At 50.2% G+C, this 12,766-nt stretch overlaps 5 protein-coding genes across 5 annotated transcripts; 3 read left to right on the top strand and 2 right to left on the bottom strand.

Annotated features, from left to right (window-relative positions):
* Positions 1–1,533: 1,533 nt before the first annotated feature.
* Positions 1,534–4,020, top strand: LTR64_005996 (uncharacterized protein; the record flags this gene model as incomplete). The annotated part of the gene is made up of 1 exon (XM_064900331.1): positions 1,534–4,020. The coding sequence occupies one exon, from the start codon at positions 1,534–1,536 to the stop codon at positions 4,018–4,020; it is 2,487 nt and encodes an 828-aa protein (XP_064753643.1).
* Positions 4,021–4,774: 754 nt separating this feature from the next.
* Positions 4,775–6,237, bottom strand: LTR64_005995 (uncharacterized protein; the record flags this gene model as incomplete). The annotated part of the gene is made up of 2 exons (XM_064900330.1): positions 4,775–6,079; positions 6,130–6,237. The coding sequence occupies 2 exons, from the start codon at positions 6,235–6,237 to the stop codon at positions 4,775–4,777; spliced, it is 1,413 nt and encodes a 470-aa protein (XP_064753642.1).
* Positions 6,238–7,143: 906 nt separating this feature from the next.
* LTR64_005994 (uncharacterized protein) lies at positions 7,144–9,423 on the top strand (the record flags this gene model as incomplete). Its single annotated transcript, XM_064900329.1, has 1 exon — positions 7,144–9,423. One exon carries the CDS (start codon positions 7,144–7,146, stop codon positions 9,421–9,423), a length of 2,280 nt encoding a protein of 759 aa, XP_064753641.1.
* A 1,142-nt stretch (positions 9,424–10,565) lies between these two features.
* On the top strand, positions 10,566–11,300 carry LTR64_005993 (uncharacterized protein; the record flags this gene model as incomplete). Its single annotated transcript, XM_064900328.1, has 3 exons — positions 10,566–10,731; positions 10,790–11,041; positions 11,101–11,300. 3 exons carry the CDS (start codon positions 10,566–10,568, stop codon positions 11,298–11,300), a joined length of 618 nt encoding a protein of 205 aa, XP_064753640.1.
* A 305-nt stretch (positions 11,301–11,605) lies between these two features.
* Positions 11,606–12,573, bottom strand: LTR64_005992 (uncharacterized protein; the record flags this gene model as incomplete). The annotated part of the gene is made up of 2 exons (XM_064900327.1): positions 11,606–12,226; positions 12,277–12,573. The coding sequence occupies 2 exons, from the start codon at positions 12,571–12,573 to the stop codon at positions 11,606–11,608; spliced, it is 918 nt and encodes a 305-aa protein (XP_064753639.1).
* Between the last annotated feature and the right edge of the window lie 193 nt (positions 12,574–12,766).

Below are 12,766 nucleotides of genomic sequence, written 5' to 3'. Positions count from 1 at the left end.
AAGACGATGGTATTTACTCACGCACCTGCATCCATTGCTCTTGCTCTCATACCTGTACCAAGCAATCTCTTCGTGGCAACGGGACTGCTCATTTTCAGAGCAAGCACGAACAGCATGGATCAGGCTCCACGACAAGCTTTTCTTGCTGCTGCTGTACTTCCTGCGGAGAGAACAAGTGTGATGGGTATTATGAACGTGGTAAAAACAATGAGTCAATCACTGGGTCCAGTAATAACCGGAAAGCTTGCTGGAACAGGCAGGTTTTGGGTAGCTTTTGTGGTTGCTGGTAGTTTGAAGTTGCTATATGATGTGTTTCTGCTCGCGCTTTTCTTGGGCTACCGTACAGCCGAAGACAAGGCTGAAGAAAATGTCGTACGAGAAGCAGAGCGTCGGCAGGATGCCGGTGAAGCGAGGCACGCGCCTTGAGAGAGAAACACCTTCAGCAAGACTAACGTCGGAGTTCTAGCACAGTATTAACGTTGATGAGTTTGCAGCAGTCTACATCTATAGCCCAGATAAGGTGTAGAGCATGCTCAACCTTGGGCAGCAAAAATGTGTCATCTTTATACCCAAAGCGCTCAGACGAAAATCTTGAAGATGCACAATGCGATACGTATGCCATGAATCAGACATATCTGTATCTCGTTGTTGGATCGTCTCACTTTGCCAGCAGGCGCGGAAAATTGCGATGACGTTCATGCTTGCCAGAACCACTTGGGGGGCTTTTACGGAAGGTAAGCATTGTACCACCTTCGCGGTTGCCTTGTGATTGCTTACTTCGCAATTCAGGATTTCGTCAACATGTTGTCGTTGCCGATCATTGATTCGACATATCCCAACCATCTTTGATGGCAATGGGACGGCTTGCCGTCGCCTAATTCCTTACACTTCTTGGACAACCCCAACTATTTAGTCAATATGCTTTCCCAGTTTGACAACGAACACAATAATCGTATTCGACGGTCGAAGTCAGCAACATCGGTAAAGGAACGCCGAAAGCACCCTCTCATTTCTGAACCTGTCAATCCTGAAAGCTCTCGTGTACAAGCTTTGATAGCGGCTCACCGTGCTATGGATCGTTCCAGAGATCTGAGCTCTGATGAACTACGCAGAACAGACAGCTCGGCAAGCAAGCAGTCGGCACGACTCGCTGCTTCACGTAATCCAGAGGTATCGCCCGCAGAACAGCTTCGAAGGCAACGGTCAATCCTTCAAGCAACGACGTCAAACATGGCTGGAAGCCTACCACTACCAGATAGCAGGAACTTAGGAAGAGCAGGCCATACAAGCTATACACGAACCCATCTGTCTGAGTTTGGAGCAGGTTATGATGGTAGCCCCGATGGAGAGCCTTCCTCGTTCCGTCGATTACGAAAAGTTAGATCCGTGCTCAATACGAGTCGTGGATAGCATCAGACTCGATCTACAGTTTCTAATTCTCCGTTAAGTCGTTCCAAAACTCTACGACATGCTCCAAGTTCTTCCACACTTGAGGCACCTAGTCTTCGGCTTCGTCTCAAGAAATCTCTGGAAATGCTGAAACTTACGGGTAGGAGGGCAACGTCTCCCGAGAAGACCTCCCATCACCCGTGCAATCATCCTGAGTCGGTCGAGCTTGCTCGTGCTCAGTTTTTGGAGGAGCAAGCCTCCCCGAACTTGATCCAAAGATCACCCGAGATCAGAGTACAGCGTGTCAGGGAACAGAAAGAGTTTCGCACCAGTGTCAGGAGTTCGGAGTCTGACGATTTTCGAGACCAAGACAAATCCAAACACAGTGCCGTCAAGACAGTTCGATCTATTTCTTCCTCCCTCCGTAGTCGGTTCAAGAGAGCTTTCAGTAAACCACAAGCTGGATTGCCAGCTCAACAGCTTGATGCATCCAGATTCCATTTTGGCGACGGCACTAGTGCGTTCAGTGAGGCTGGTAATGGTGGGTTTGATAGCTACCTTGGTGAACAAGCGGTTGACCTACGACGTGCCAGCCTTTATGACGATCCATGGCATGAAAAGATAGATGACGACGATCTAGGTCGGCTCCTGACCATTGCACCTGTTAATAGAAGCGAGAGTAGCTTGAGTGGCAGCTCGAAGTCGCGTGTGACCAGTTGGACAAATACAAATACCACTGGTTCTATGCGAGAGACGCCACTCGAGCGAAAGAGACTGTCTGTCATTCAGGAGGATGGTGGTCCTCATCAGCCTTCCTCTTCCGCGGGTATGCATTTGGGGGGCGTGGATATCTTCCGCAAGCCGCTGCCTGCGCCTCCTGGCCAGCATCCTGACCCCCAACGCCTGTACTCTGCCCTGGTGAAAAGGATGAACCAACAATCAGAAGAACGGGAAGCAGAACTGGAGAGAAGGCTGGATCAACACAGGGAGGAAGGACAGCCACTACAGACAACTCCTACTGATCAGTCTTATCAGACGATTTGTGCCGTCAGAGCTTCGATTAGCGCTGAGCCATCTGATCTGGAGCGACTAACTGTACTTTCTGCTGGTTCAGGCGTTGTAGACCACGAGCGGACAAAGAGGACAGATCTGCTTGCGTGGAATCCTAGCGAGGAAAGTGTTTACTCCCGAAAAACAGGTAGCGACCCAGACCTACTTTATCGAAAATGCAATACTAGCGAGCAGACCATAGACAGCAAAGTTGAGACCACCACGGCTGATTATGCTAGAGCTTACCAGTTGACCATCAAGACAAATCCTTACCTTGACTCAAAAGTCGACCTTGACTCAGCAGAAGTGCAGGAGAAATGTGAGCCTCGAGAGAAGCAGTCTGCTAGCAATGCTTTTTCGGCGCACACACGACAGAGGTCCATTCGTGATGTAGAGTATCATGTGATACCAGAGAAGGATTGTATGAAAGATCAGACAGCCGCCGCAACGGAGGGAAAATCTTTAAAGGCTGCAACACATGTCCGGGAAAACGCATGTCATGGAGACACACCACCGAGAAAAGCTTCCGAGCAGCTTGAAGATATTGCCAGAGATGACATTGAAGGGGACGGCAGACGCAAGGAGAATAGTGGTACAAGGATGCTTACACCATCTTCGAAGGTACCTGAACAGCTTTGTGTAGCGAAGAAGCGGTTCCCACTGCTGAACGTCAAGCATGTGTCGAAAAACAACACTCCGGTGCCGAGTCAAAACAGCAGCCTCACACGCAGCCAGAGTGGGCTACTCCAGCAGGTAGGCGCTGAGCAGGGACAACAATCAGGTGTGAGCAAACATGAGAAAGAAAGTAAAATTGCTGCTTCACTGCGCAAGATTTCACCTGAGAACGTTGCGAATGTGCTCCGCAGCACGAAGAGCCTGGCTAATCTCAATCACAAGAAGTCTAACAAGGAAAACAGACATAGTCCACACCCTGCAATCATGGAGTCTGATGAGGAAGAACAGCATGCCGCCAGTACTCCTGGTCCCGCATACCTTGCGATGAGGTCAGGCAATAGCGGTAGTGGTGACCGGAAAGGTCGAAGGTATGCCAGCAAAAATGCTCACAATGACAGTCCAACAGACTTGGTTAAAGCCACACTGTCAGCCAGACTCAGCAGACCGTTCAACATGGATACACCAGAACTCAACCGTCCCTTCGACAGTATGTATCTAGGAAAGCGCGAGACCGGCTTCCCTGATTCTAGTGGACGACTCAGCACTACTCAAGCAAACACACAGACTCAAAGCCATGGCTACAATAAACGTCGCAGCTTTGAACGAGGACCAGGAGGGTACGGTGGCCTCGGACCCTCGCCATTTGACGGGCAGACTGCTGCTCGGCCAGAAGGAGAAGAAGAAACGGCTCTGCCACATGTGCCGACACCCGAAAACCAAGGAAGGGACAATACGAAGAGGCTGGGAAAGTCAATGAGCACAAAACGCATGGTAAGTAACTTCTTGAGAAGTAGACGAAAAGCTGGCAACAGTGGGGAAGACGATTGTGACGCTAACAAGGAGGAAGACATAAGCAACAAAGCAGTTTTGGAAACACCACCCAAGAGCAGCCCTCTTTTTATCTAATGACTATCCTTTGGACTACTGGACGTGGGGAATGCTGCAGAGAATATGATGTATGACATATCAAGAGTCGTCCGCAAGTCAGGTGGCTCAACCACTCGTTTGACTTGGGATCGTCCAGCGTCCTTTTATGGATATAGGTGTATGGACACTAGATGAAAAAGGTATTGGGTAGTGTCAAACGTTGGATAGTGGATAGCCTTGCTCAGAGCATGCAAGTGCAGGAGTACTGAATAAACGATTTTCAAAACAGCCTTGCACCCAGAAATATAACCTGGTACATCACCTTCGTCGTGTAGGTCATAAATTTGGATTTCTACGTAAAACTCGTCAGTGTATTCTACCAAAAGTCTTTTATGAAGTTGAGCTGTGGTCATGTAGCCACAGCGCAGATCTATCTGGTTTCCCTCTCGACCTGCTGAGTACCAGAAGGGCTCGTAGTGCTTTTATACGTGCCGATGGGCATACGTTGTCGATACGTCGACTGCCCTGACCGCTGAGGGTCTTTGACTCGGTCGGGCTGCGACAGGCTGCTTACTCCCTCCACAGTTTCGGCCCTGCTTCGTAGTCATCGTGTAGCACATAGTAGCAGGTGTGTTCATTCGTTGTTTCCGGCTTGGGCTTGTTCGTATCGGTCGTCGCTGGACTCATGATTTTAGGGATGGCACAATGTGGGTCCGAGTCAGTAGTCAACAGCTTTGTGGACAGAAAGTGAAGTGAAAATGTCGATGTTGTAGAAATGTAATGTCTTCCTCCTTCAAACCGCCACATAGTTTGCCGGGAACATCCCTTTCACACCTTTAAGTTCGCCCTGCCACCAATCGTCGGTGCTGTCAGTCTTCTTGAGCACTTTGATCTTGTCTCCTTCCTTGAAGGCCAAATCTCCGTCGCCCTGTCCTCCAAAGTCGTATAGTGCAGTAACGAACTGATAGTGGTGGGATGGTATGCGGGGCGGTGGTGGAGGAGGTTTCTTTTTATTTGCGAGACCTGATAGAAGAGTGGCGGAGCCACCAGGTGTCGTAGGCTGCGAGCCTGAGTTGCTAGTGTGCCGATCTCTACTAAAGTAGTCGGCATTAGGTCCAGCTGGAGCATAGCCTGAGGCAGGAGTCTGGTAGGCACTGGTTGAAGGCGAGGGAGATGTTACGGCAGTCTCGTTGGAAGGAGTAAGTAAAGAAGCCGAGGAGGGCGAATGAGAAAGCCTCGGCATTGACGGCTGTGATGAAGGAGCCATATTTGGTCGTGCAGGAGAGACGGAAGTGGCTCGACTGTATGAAGTAGGATGGGACGGTCTACGATGGCCGTTCGTGCCCGGCTTCTGGTTGTGAACATCATCAGTGCTGAAGGACTTTCGGACAGCCTTACCCGACGCTATCATAGGCATCGCTTCCATCTCTTTCTGTCGAGGTTTCCATGCAGTCTCCCATATGCGTATTACTTCATCCATAGGAGGACTCGGTGAAGGAAAGCCTTCTTCTTGACAATAAGAATGCAGCATAGTGTAATAGTGTGCCAGAAGATTGTTTTGAATACGAATCTGTGCAGCAAGGAGGTGCGGCTGTAACGACCACACCGCAGTGAGTAGTGGAGGAAGGTAGCCACGCAGATGGTCGTCTGCAGCTGTATAGGCTTCGGTGGCTAGAGTCAGATCAGATTGAGCCTTAGTAAGTTGTGCCCGCTCGCGATCTGAGAGTCTTGTCTTCTTCATGCTACTGTCGACCCTGCTCTGGTACCTCTCGTAGTCCAATTTCTTGTCTTCTCTCCTCTTCATGACTTTCCTAGCGATGGCCAAATTATCCCTGGTTTGTTGAGCTGGATCGATCATTTTGGCCTGTACATCGTTCAAGTCTTCGGCCAAATCTCGCTTCAGGTCGTCGTATTCGGTCTTGAGTCTGCTTGTCCTGGCAACCAAGTTCGCGAGAGTTTCGACAGGAACGTGGCCGGAGTAGTCCTCACCAGCTCCAACGATGGGAGCATACAGCAGATCTATTTCGGAAAGGAAGCGACACTGAACGGTCAAGATGGACGTCCAAGCGTCCCGCCATGCCTTTGCGGCTTCAATGATCTGTTGGACGAGTCAGTCAGAGGTGTCGTTTGTTGAGTTGCACAACGCACTCTTCCTAACAGCTGGTCTGCATCTTCAAAGTCCTTGAGCAGTAGAGAAATCTGCTGCTCGTCTGCACTTCTCTTCTGGTACTTCTGAAATTGCCTTTGCACAAACATGGTGTATAGCCAGTGGTAGGAGGAAAGTCGAGCCGCCTGTCACGAGTGACATGCGGCAAAGCCCGCTGGTATTCACCTCTCAAGCCAGGTGGTACCGACTTCTAGTGGTGTGTTCCCCTCCTAGAAAACCGTTGTTGAGTTGCACAAACAGGTCCGTGGAGTCCTGAGTAGAGAGCGTGTTCGACGTGTGGAAGTAATAGGTTTCGTTGATTGCCAGTCTAAGGTGTGATTCAAGTGAACACTGCAACAGGTTGAAACTGCAGCCTCTCAGCGAAGGATATTGGAAAGTCGCAACAACGATCCTGCCAAAATGCTGGGGCCAGCCGCAGCTGAAGGGCACTAGTAAAGTGCAGCCCTGTGTGCCAGAAATTATGCCACCGGCACTGATTACGGAGCTCGTGGCTATTCCCCTACAAATCTCCCCAGGCCTGGAGGTGTGCTGAAACCCCCTGGTGGAATTTGTGCCAATGGGCGCAATTTCTGCGGGGCATGCCTCGCGTCTGATTGACTTGTAACAACGTGCACGCTCAAAGCATGTCCTTTGCGCATGTGAAAGCTTGCAGTCTGCGTTTCACGAGACCCGCGATCTCGCTTTATCGTAAGCGAGAAGAACGTCGAACCGTTAATACATGTGCGCTGCAAAAGGTCTTGCTTTGCCTGCATGACATGTATTTAAAGTGATCTGCTAGCAGTGCGGCCTGAGGCAAGCACACCACGCGTTGTTCACGCTCGCACGCGTGACTTCCGCCTTGTCGTCACCAACCAGTTTCACTGCTCGCTACTTACCATACTCGACCTTTGAGCACCAATCTTACAACACCATAACTTACCGTGGCCTCTTCTCAAGTGCGTATTCACTATGGGTCTTGTTAGCACACTCCCGATCCTCACACCACATGATTCACGATGGCTACTCCGACATCCAGCTTGAACCCGCCACAGTCCCAGGTCTCCGCGCCTGTCCACGAATTCCGGTGTATGTTCACACACGATATCTTCAAGAAACAGAAAAAATGGCACGATGGCTCGGTCAAGTTTCATACATTCAACAAGCGTGTCATGGTGTACGACGAGTCAAGAAATTTCGTGGGTGACCTTCACTACAGAGGACCAGAAGAGTTTGAGGAAGGCTTGGAGTTCAAACTCGATAGACCCGTCTTGGTCGAGGTTGGAGATCGGCTAGGTCAAACAGACACTGACCTCACACAACTGCTTGGTAGGCAGAAGCAAGATGGTGCGGTCACCCAAGCCAATAGCCAGCTAAACAGATCCACGTTATCTCGCATAAACACTTCCAAGCCGCTTGTAAAGCCCAAATCAATCAGAGAGCTACTAGGTGCCTCCCAAGGACGATTTGGCCGCTCCAGATTACCACTTCAATCGCCCTATGAGCAGAGGCAAATATCGGGAGGTCTCCAGCCTGATCCTGAGCCAATACCAAAGAGAAGGAAAGTTGGAGAAGAGACATTGACAAAGCAAAGACATCATCACGAAGAGATTCCTCTACAGATTGTGAGCCGTTCTGTTTCGAAACCACTGTCACGTACAGAACACGAACGACCCAAAGAGGTTGTCGAGTTGTTTTCTGACGATGAGCCGAGCCTCAACCACGAACCTCGCACGTTGGCAGGCACGAAACCTAAAGACATCACAACAGCCGCACACAAGCAGACGAACAAACTCAAGCAAGGTACACGGGCAAATATATCGAAGGATGCCACCACCTTTGAGCGACTCAGCAGACCTTTCTCTCGTGAACATGAAAATGCTTCAATGCGACCTAGTTCTGACTCCTCTGACTCTCGGCCTCCTACTGCCACTTCGCGTCGCAGTCAGCGCTTTACATCCTCTGGACCAAGGAGCAGCCTGAAGTTACCCTCGCAGAAGCCTCGTCTCAAGTTGATGTACAAGGCTTTGCTCTCTGCAATACCTGTCGGTACAGACAATATCGGTTTACCTGCGTCCGCCAGGGTTCCTGAGCAGGCTCAACAGGCTGAAACCCAAGCTCCACAATTCAGACGTCCGAGAAATGATTTGCTTGACACTGACAGATTCTTTGCATTGTCCCAAATGCAGCCACTTGAGTCTGGGATACCCTTGCCGAGGTCTCAGGATAGAGTGTCGCCGCAAAGAGATGACGTGCAAGACCATACTCTGCCTCTGAGCCCGCGGACGCTGCCTGGGCAGGTCGAGCCTGGACCTGCAAAAGTACAAGAAGCTGAGATTTGTGTACCTACGAGTCCTCTCTTTATGACGCAAACAGCTTCTCAATCTTCCGCTCTCCCGATGCAAGGGCCCATGCTCGACGCCCTCGACCTCGACTTAGATGCTATGTCTATGCATCGTGACAGTGTTGGTGTCTCGAGCTCTCAGCCTGTCGCAGATGAACCCGAGCCTGACGAAATGCATTCTCCTGAGCTTCAGGTGAGGCTCGACCTGTCTTCGTCATCTCCGTCATACACCCCAACACATCGAACAAGATCAGGGACCGTCACACCGAAAGTCGATGTGCACTTACAACCGTCTATTGAGGACGGTCCATCAGATGCTAGAAAAATTCAAGACCCACAACCAGAGCCTCCGATTCAAGCGGATGTCCGGAGGCTCAAACGCCCCTTCCGCAGGGTCGTTTCGCTTGACCAGCCAGCACTAGAGCACAACAAAGTTAACCACCACGATGGTTTTCAAATAGATCTCTCATCAACGGACACATCAATGCGTGCATCGAACCTGTTGAGTCCTGACCCATACCCTGCTCAAGGTCCACCAGCATTGCTCAGGACCTCCACTTCCGATCCATCCGCGTTTTTGAATATACCTACCATATTTGAGCCGACCGAATGCATTTCGAATGGTGCCGATCCGCTTGAGCAGCAGAAGAAGGAGCAAACCACTGTTGATACTCCAAATCAAGCTCCTGAGGCTGTCTCTGAACCTCTCATACCAGCGTCCATGCCGTCCGAGAGTGGCGCGTGGACCTCGACCGAGGCTTTCTTGCTCTTTGATCGATGGCCGTTGGGCAGACAGAAGCCAGACTACGGACAGATGGCTGACGAGCCGCAAAGCCGCGGGTTGTCTGGTGGGCTGCCAGAGGACGAGCGTCGTGTGCATACCAAGTCTGGAATCACTGCAATGACAAAGAAGTACGGCACTTTTGGAAGCGCCAAACTTGTCTCGCAGCAATGATTTCAATTATTGCATATTGGAAAAGTACCTGTCGCGCTTCGGCCTCGTTTATGCTTCGAGCGGTCCTTTTGAATAGACTGCTTGGTGGTTCTGGTTACTCGGTTTTCGCAGAATCTTGGTTTTTATGCTTCCACCCTCTACTGCTCTTTGCTTACGAGCGTGCAGCCAGAGCTCACATTGTCTACCTTGATACATTTTTTAACCTATTCTGTTGCAACAAATGATGAGTTTAGCTCAATCTTGCTGCGTCGTCACTCGTGATTCGTGTATATTCAGCAATTATCAGTAGAGGTCATCACTGGTCCAAGCTTTGTGACAGACTGTACGTGCGTGGAGTAGTTAGTCAGCAAGGTCATCAGCAAGGTCGGGAGAACACGAAGCAGGAGCAGGTCCTTTCCTTGCGGGCAATGCTGTAGGGTTGACCGTGTGGTAATTCCATGCCGTGCTATTCCCCCTCTCAACCCCTGAGCCATGATATCACAGCTGTGATAGCTCTCGTCAAACCAGGGAGATGCCTCAACAGATTAAGCTGCAAACACGTTCACGAACTCCGACCATCATGTCAAAAATGTGCTCGTTTCTTTACATATGTCTCGGCTCTTGGCTCTGACTTGCACCACCACTCCGCTGCAGATACTCCACATCCTCCGCATTGATGATCGTCATGCATATCGCGATTGAGCTTGATACAATTTCGCAAACAATTATTGGCTTGCCCCTCGTTCACTACTGTAAGGTACTGCTGGAGTAGACTGCAAGATCCACCCGGATCGAACCCTCTGTTCGTTGAGGTGCAGTAGTGCGTGGTTTGTGAAGTTATCTAGCTTGAATTCAATGGAGAGTCCTCCCATTTCATCGAGGCAGCACGATCGACACGGCACTTAACACGATACTCATTGGCTGTCCAATTCTTTGCAAGATGATATTTGTGCGTGTTTATCATGCATGAATTTGGTACAGCTGCATCCTCATGAAGATGAGCTCAATACTGCTCGTTTGTGCAAGGATGATATAACATACGCTGCCCACCTGAGGAGGCCCTGGTCATTCATCCTTTCTCTTTGCCACAGACTCGATATAGTAATCTCAAAATTCTCAGAGCATTTCCTTCTCTACACCGAGATTTATAGATCCTCCAAGACATGCAGCTTTCAAAATCGTTCATCACCTTTGCGATCGTCGCTGCTTCAAGTGTCGTTGCTCACCCTGTCTTCGAACGCAAAGGACCAGCGCACTTCCAGCTGCAGGCTGTCAAAAGTGATATTGCTATCTTGAAGACTGCTGTGGACAAAGCAGTGCCTCAAATTCGTATGAACAACACGAACACCTTTCGAGAAGCTGTATCATATTGACATACAGCTCGCAGGAACCGCTGTCGAAGAATCCTCCAGCGGCGCCGCATTCGTTGATGTCAACGCCAAAGTCAACGCGAACTTACGGACTATCTTCAAAGCGTCGTCGACAGCTGGTTCAGCCGTTGCGCTCGAGCTCGCTGAGGCAGCCACAGAGATCACTGCCCCTGAAGCAAGAGCTCTCAAGGCCAATGTACAGACTCTTGCTTCGGCGGGATCCAAACTCGCTGCTGTCTTTGAGAAGACCGCTGCTGCTGAGGCTAGTGGTGAGTACTCGAGACTTGATGTTTTGTGAAGTTCAAGTACCTGACTGATCGTCTCCTAGCCACAAATTCTGAGCTTACCGCGGAGAAGAATGCTATCTTTTTCGCTCTGGGCGCTATCGTCAAGCCGCTGAAGAACTATGCTGACGCCTCGAAGGCGATTGGTGGAGAAGGTGCTGCAGATGCCGTTGTCGAGTTGCGCAGTAGCGCTGCTGAGGCTTACGCCAATATGAAAGCGGTTGTTGGTGCTTCCACAAATTGAGATTGTGATAAAACTGCGATAGCAGCACGTGTAAAGTAGCTACTATCGCTTCATCGTACCAGGTAGTTTTGGGAACAAGATTAGAATTCGTGACGCTGGCAGATTCAAGGCAGTCCGGTATCTTCTCCGACGTCGATTGAAGCTCTTGCGAAACAAAACTTAGCACGTCGTACTGAACAAGGAACGGCTGTATTGGAATTCTGATCCGTGGTCGTAGCAGACGACAGCTTCTTTTCGCTCTGCACTCCTTGGCCTGAGTACATCCTCTGGGGAAGTCTGTCAGCGCTTTGTTCGGTATTGCTGTGTCACGACCTCGATGCCGTGCCCCAACCTGGAGATGCCAATTTTTGCCATACTTCCTCCTGACCATCACCCCTGCTGCTTACAGTCATACCAGGAACTTTTGGTGGTCCAGGATCATTGACATTTTCAACAAGTCTTGCGTGTCCCTTCGCGACCTCAAGCACTGTTCCACCCACATACTCCTTCTTCAGGATGAGATCAAGCATTCTCTCTGCGACCTCCTCCGGAGCTACCCAATCATCCACTGCCTCATCTATCCATTTCAGCTTCTCGGGATTTGCTGTCCATAAGGGTGTTTTCACGACTCCTGGTGCAACAGCAGTCACTCGTATAGTAGGTATATCCGACTTAGGTTGCTCGAGACCAGCAAGTGACCGTACGAAGCCTGAGATGGCGTATTTGGAGGCAGTATAAAGTGGGTATAGGATCCCAGGATTCTGTGCTGCGATGCTGGAAATGTGAACTATATTGCCTGGTCGTTTGTGCTTGAGGAAGTGGCTAATTGCCAATTGTGTTACACGGATTGGATGCGTGACATTAATGTCCATTGCAGCATAGCGATCGTCTGTAGGTGAGTCAAGACATGGGTGTGTACCCGGCGGTATCCAGAAATTAGAAAAGAGCTAAAGATCAATCAGACAAACATCCATGCAAGGCGATATAGCTCACCTACCGGCTCATACACACCTGCACCCGGACAAACGATGTCTGCAGCGCCAAATTCTTTCTCGCAAGTCACAAACATACGATCAAGCTGCGTCCAGATCCGCACATCTGTCTGCTGAAATACTGCTCGAGGGCTGCCCGTGGCATATGCGTCCACAACTTGCTGAGCTTCAGGCCTGAGTGCTAGATCCGCAAAGACGACGTTACAGCCATGTGACAGCAGGAGTTTAGCGAAGCATAAGTTGATGCCGGCACCTGCTCCTGAAACGATAGCTGTCTTACCATTGACACTTGCAAATGCCATAGTAGTGCTTCACAGTGATGACAGATCTACCTGTGCTTCTCTGTATTTGTTGTGCACAATAAATTGAGAGACACGAGCGAGCTTAGCGACACACCGAAGCTGGCATGGTTGGGTATCCAGTAAACATCGTGCTCAATTAGTATGGGCATGGGTCGTCGGGTGCTTGGCCGGCTTGCTACACCGGTACGCCGAC

This window comes from Lithohypha guttulata, assembly GCF_036872675.1.
Source record: "Lithohypha guttulata strain CCFEE 5908 chromosome Unknown scaffold_4, whole genome shotgun sequence".
Taxonomy (NCBI): Eukaryota; Fungi; Ascomycota; class Eurotiomycetes; order Chaetothyriales; family Trichomeriaceae; genus Lithohypha; species Lithohypha guttulata.
The sequence above is the reverse complement of the archived record's forward strand: the minus strand, read 5'-3'. Positions and strand labels throughout refer to the sequence as shown.